The 5382-nt window shown below is 32.3% G+C and overlaps 1 protein-coding gene across 1 annotated transcript in view; it reads right to left on the bottom strand.

The window, feature by feature from the left end:
- LOC111087911 (coadhesin-like) overlaps positions 1-5382 on the bottom strand; it is a gene marked incomplete at its 3' end in the record, with an annotated part of 63820 nt that overhangs the window by 27884 nt on the left and 30554 nt on the right. Inside the window, exon 5 of the mRNA XM_022396325.1 lies at positions 2316-2492. Within this exon, the coding sequence (XP_022252033.1) occupies positions 2316-2492 (177 nt within the window). The remainder of the gene's footprint in view (positions 1-2315; positions 2493-5382) is intronic.

Raw genomic sequence — 5382 nt, 5'->3', positions numbered from 1 at the left:
TATATCTAGTAAATACTAGAGCATTCGCCAAGGTACAGGATAGTTCTAGAAAATAGGTGGCGCCACACCAGTCACGTGACTCGCTGACGCAACAATACATTATCCTTCTAGCTAAGTTATTAGAAAATGGGCACCAGTATGCAGAAAATATCTCTTCTCCATGTGACAATCACAAGGTATCTCTCATAAACAAGGTCAAGCAAGATGCATTGGAATTACCCCATAAAACAACAGATAAGTTCTTTGACTGGTTGACCTAAAAAAAAAGAAACATCTGATGCTGAACTTAACGCAATGACCTCAAGAAAACTTAGGATATTCCAAATTTGAACCTTAAAAATATAATTGTTGTAATTTTTACATTTTTAGGATTAAAATATATTTCAAATAAGTACTTACCTCTGATATATAAAAAGTTTTTTTTTCTTGTTGACTTATTCTCCTTCTGTCAAAAACATGTCACTGAAGTTCTGATTATCCTTAACACGAAGCAGAGCATGCATCTACTTACCCATGTTTCCCCACATTCCAGGCAGCTTATTACACCTACATCAGGTGGACATATGTAAGCTCTGGTTTCTTACCATAATCCAGATTTTGTAGTTGCGGTTATGATGGAAATCACATGTCATTTTGTACAAATAAAATATACACCATAGAAGAGTATGTAGTATTTGCATAATACAGTCTTCTATTGTGGCAAAACTCCAGAGAGTTTGATAAAAAGAGCTTTGCCAAATCATCTAATGAAATACAATATCATAAAAAAAGCCAGTATGGATTCACCAAAAGCAAATCTTGCCTTACTAATCTGTAAACATCCTTCAATGATTCCACTTGTTATCTGGATGATTGAACGAGTATGGACTTAGTGTACTTATATTTTGTAAAAGCTTTTGATAAAGTGACACACAGAGGATTAGCTAGGAAAATCACATCAATACGATTAAGGTAAAGGCTAGTTGATTGGGTTGTAGGATGATTTTAGTGGTTTTTAGTCAGACCATAAGGGATCAGTACTTGGGTCTGTGCTTTTTGTTATTTACATTAATTATGGGTGTATGGGAATAATAAGTAAAATTTGTTGATTGCATTACGTTCTTGAGTATTTCTATATATATATATTCAGGATACTGAGATATTGCAGAATTATATGGATCAACTGGTAAGTAGACACATATTTGGTATATTACCCTCATGTATAATAAGTGTAAGGTAATGAATGGAGTATCATAATTTGGATCACATATTCAATAAAGATAAAAACAAACTCAATAGCATGATTGAAAAAAAAAATGTTCTTGGCATAGTGGTGGATAAGTCACTCTAACCATCAAGGCAGTTCTTTGATGGCATTAGTAAAACTAAAACTAACAGAATTGTTAGTGCATATTTATAGAAATATTTACTTCAAGTCTAAACAAATAATCATCTCTCACTCTCTTTCTATAAGTCACTATAGCTTTGCTGTACTTAGAATATTGTGTACTGTTTGGATCTCTTTGTCTAATAAAATACTTGTCTATAAACAATCCTAATAGCCTTTCTCTGAATCTTTTCCAATAAAATGTCAACATACATGGACTTTTTATAGGTTCAGAGAGGGGCTATTAGGATTGTGTTTAGGACTGAAGCAATATCTTATAGGGGTAGGTTAAGATCTCTTATCATCTTCAGAGAATAAAAAGGATAACAAATGTTTGACTGAATTCTTATGAACTTCACCCATCAATAACAAGTTTAGAATGTATCTTTAATCAGATATATTCAAATAACGTTTTTGAAACATTAATTCATGCCAGTGTTCTTGTTAACCTGAATTTGAAAGTTTGAAAAAATATACCAAATACTTTTACTCAGGTGAAACTTGCATATCAATGGTTAGAAAATCACATTAATGTTAAAGACATAAGTAATTTTCAGAGCGTCAATCATTTTCTCAGCATACATGTAGACTGATATAGTTTTAAATGTGCATAAATTCTCAAGCATACTGTCACAGTTAACAAATAAACTATTTGATAAATATAACAAATATAAATTCTGTGAACTTAATGTCATGATAGAATATAATTTTTTTAAAATTGGGTAAAACATAGTTAAAATGTTACATGATGTAAGCATTAATTTTGGGAATTACTTATTATAAATATATCACATTAATGCAAGTTTCTGAAATTGAAAATGTTAATACAAAAGTTAATCTGTTAATATAAACTTGCACTAACAAAGGATATTCCCTTCAAACAAGAACATTCAATATATATATATGATTAAATAATTATAATGAGTAAAATATAATCCTGTGCACATACTTTCATCTGAGCATTCTGCATCTAAGCAATCTTTAACTTCATGTGTTGGACCAGTGCATCCAATATCCTCAGAGTTAGGTGGTGGATTATCACAAATTCTCATTCGAAACTGCTGACCTTTCCCACACTCACTGGAACATGCACCCCATGTTTCCCAATCAGAATATCCTCCAGAAACTGAAATATATGTTTTATATGCATTAATATCGACATTAAAATAGTTAATATGTATATGTGTATATTTATAAAACTGTACATAATGACTCTGAATGGTTTACAGTTAGATGATAGCATAGCATAGATTTCCACTTTGTATGTATAATTCGTTTTTAATGACCCCACATAAAACCAATGACTTAAAACAACAGACTGACTGGATTACATTACCCAAAATAATGTTTCGACAGCGGAAGTAGCGCGACGCTTGGAGCATGTGCTGGAGTTCTAGAAAGATCGTGACTGTTCCTCGCAACTCTAGGCTTTTCTAGGCATGCTCTGTTCTCGTATATAAGCTGGCAAATAAAGTGACAGTTGATAGATAATTTGCAGATAGGGAGATATAGAGATGGATAATCGAGTCAAGCCGTAAGTCAAAAGTGTAAATTGTTGTGAATTATAGCGTGTGTTTAAGTTAAAGTGACTGTGGAAATTCTGTGTATTATAAAGTTGTATTGAGAAATAATAAACTAGTTTTAATTAAGAAAGGACTTGTATCACTAAGTTTCATCGGAAAGAAATTATACGGGAAATTAACAAACGACCAGAGACGTAAAAGTATTTATTACATTTTACATTTCTAGAACTGAAATACATTTCAAACAGACACTTGCTTCTGAAATACCAAAAGCTTTTCCTTGTTGAATTACCCTCATACTTTTTACAACAATGTCTTAACATTCTAAATTTCTTTAAAACATTGCAGTGAATCCATCAGCTTACCCAGAATTCTCCCCTCTTCCTTATTGTTCCAGCATGAGGAGGATGTATACAAGTTCTGCTTTTCTACCATAATCAAGATTTTGTAGCTACAATCATGATGAATAACCACATATCTCAGATTGTGAGGAGGTGGGTGGGAAGTATTTCAGAAGCAAATATTTGTTTAAAATTCATTTTAATTCTAAAAATTCTAAATTCCAAATAGGCATATTTACTTTTTAAATGGAAAAAAAAACAGAATATTGATATTAAGATGGAAGAGGGGACTGAACAAAAAAGTAATAAGGGTCAATGAATGTTTCACCAAAAATTGGGCTCTTAGGCAAGAAATAACAACCTAGACAACAATAATGTAAAGGGTCAGGTTAAGCAGACTTTGAGTAGAATCTAGAAACAGAGTAAAAACAATGAAGAGGATTAACAGGAGAATCGAGAAGAGTGGAATAGCCTCATAAGAGAATAGACTAAATAAGGATACTCAGAAAAATGCATTATTCTCTGCAGGGTACTTCATCATTTATTCTCTTATATACCCTTGAAATAACATATAAAGGAAGTGGGGGAGGTGTGGGTGGCCTGTATGTACTTGTGGAGCCTTGTACATTCTCAGACATAATGACAGGTGGTGGCATAACACTTGAAGTAAGGCCCCCCTACATCTATATCTATAAAAGATTGGCCGAATAATGAGAATTACACAGGCAGACATACGAATTGGACAAAGGACATGACAACTTTAGAACCAATAAATAGGTTAAAAAATTTTAAAAATAAAATAGTAAGGTGTTCCCCATCCTGGTTGGAGCTATGAAGCATCATATGTAGAATGGGCACCATATCTCCAATGTCTCTATTCACTTCCAGAAGGCATAACTCTGTTAGATATAAACATCTGTTTCATTTAAATTTAATATGAGAGTTATGAGTTAGATAGTTATAAAGTGTGAGTGTTAAATTTAGTATTTTTAGAAGCAATAATTTATCACAGGTCTGCTTAGTAACTGTTTACGAATCATTTGTTGTGTAGTTCAATTCTTGTGAATTGACATATGTTACTTGAACTTTCTGAATTTTTCTAATTGCTTTAAATGAGTATTGTTCACAAACCCAGATATCTTTGTGTATTAAAAAGGATGTTGGGCTGTATAGTAGTACCTTGGTTACAATGTGAAATATAGGTGTGAACCCAAAACAGTCAAAGGGAAGGTTAGCAAACTGCAGAAGCATTCACATTTCAAATAGTTTTACTTATAACAGTACATATCCAGTAATTATGTCACAGTGACAGTTTAACAACCATTTTTGTACTGCAAACTGAAAATACTTTTAAAATCAAGAAATGCAAAGGATAAGTTGGTAAAGGAAGCACTAAGAAAATTCATCATTAAAAGACTGAAATAACTTGAGATATTAATAACGATGATAATGTTTAATCAAATGCATAACAGATTAAATTGTCAGTGATCAAGGATGCTACTACCCCATTAAAAAAATATTGTAAAGCAACCTCCATGAGTTCCTGTGAAAAATTCCAAGGACAATGCACTACATTCTATGCTACTTCATACCAGAAAGAACCATTTAATACATAAAAACAAAATTATTATACAATACACAGTAATGCTTGCAATAGAAAGATATAGCACAAAAGCTGTAGAAAATGTAAACTGGTTAGCCATCCAACCATGAGTTAGTTAGCATGTTGTAACCAGAGCCCCAAAACCTTGTGCCTACATTCTGCAACAGATAATCCAGCATCTTCCTCCATAATGCACCATGGTTAATTTTTGCCAGAAATTATTTTTCTGTGAAGACTGAAATAAAGTATTAATGTAAATTGAAAAATAAGTAAAAAATACTGAATTAATTAATTTTTGAGGAAATCTTTCACAGTATTGGTAAGATGTAGAAATCCTAACCAAGACTAAATACTGAATGTCCATGCCCATGAATGCAAATGCCTGCACTGCCTTTTTCAGTCTCTGGAAGTTATAATTTTCATGTGGTGAAAGTGAATTTCCAATAGGTTCCTACATTTTCTCACAAATATAGTTATTCTCGTTCAGTGCTGCCCTCTATATGAAAAAATTTGTTTGCATGCCACAGTTCTTGCACTTCCACGTACCAC

This window comes from Limulus polyphemus, unplaced genomic scaffold, assembly GCF_000517525.1.
Source record: "Limulus polyphemus unplaced genomic scaffold, Limulus_polyphemus-2.1.2 Scaffold2836, whole genome shotgun sequence".
Taxonomy (NCBI): domain Eukaryota; kingdom Metazoa; phylum Arthropoda; class Merostomata; order Xiphosura; family Limulidae; genus Limulus; species Limulus polyphemus.
This window is presented reverse-complemented; position numbering and strand designations above follow the sequence as displayed.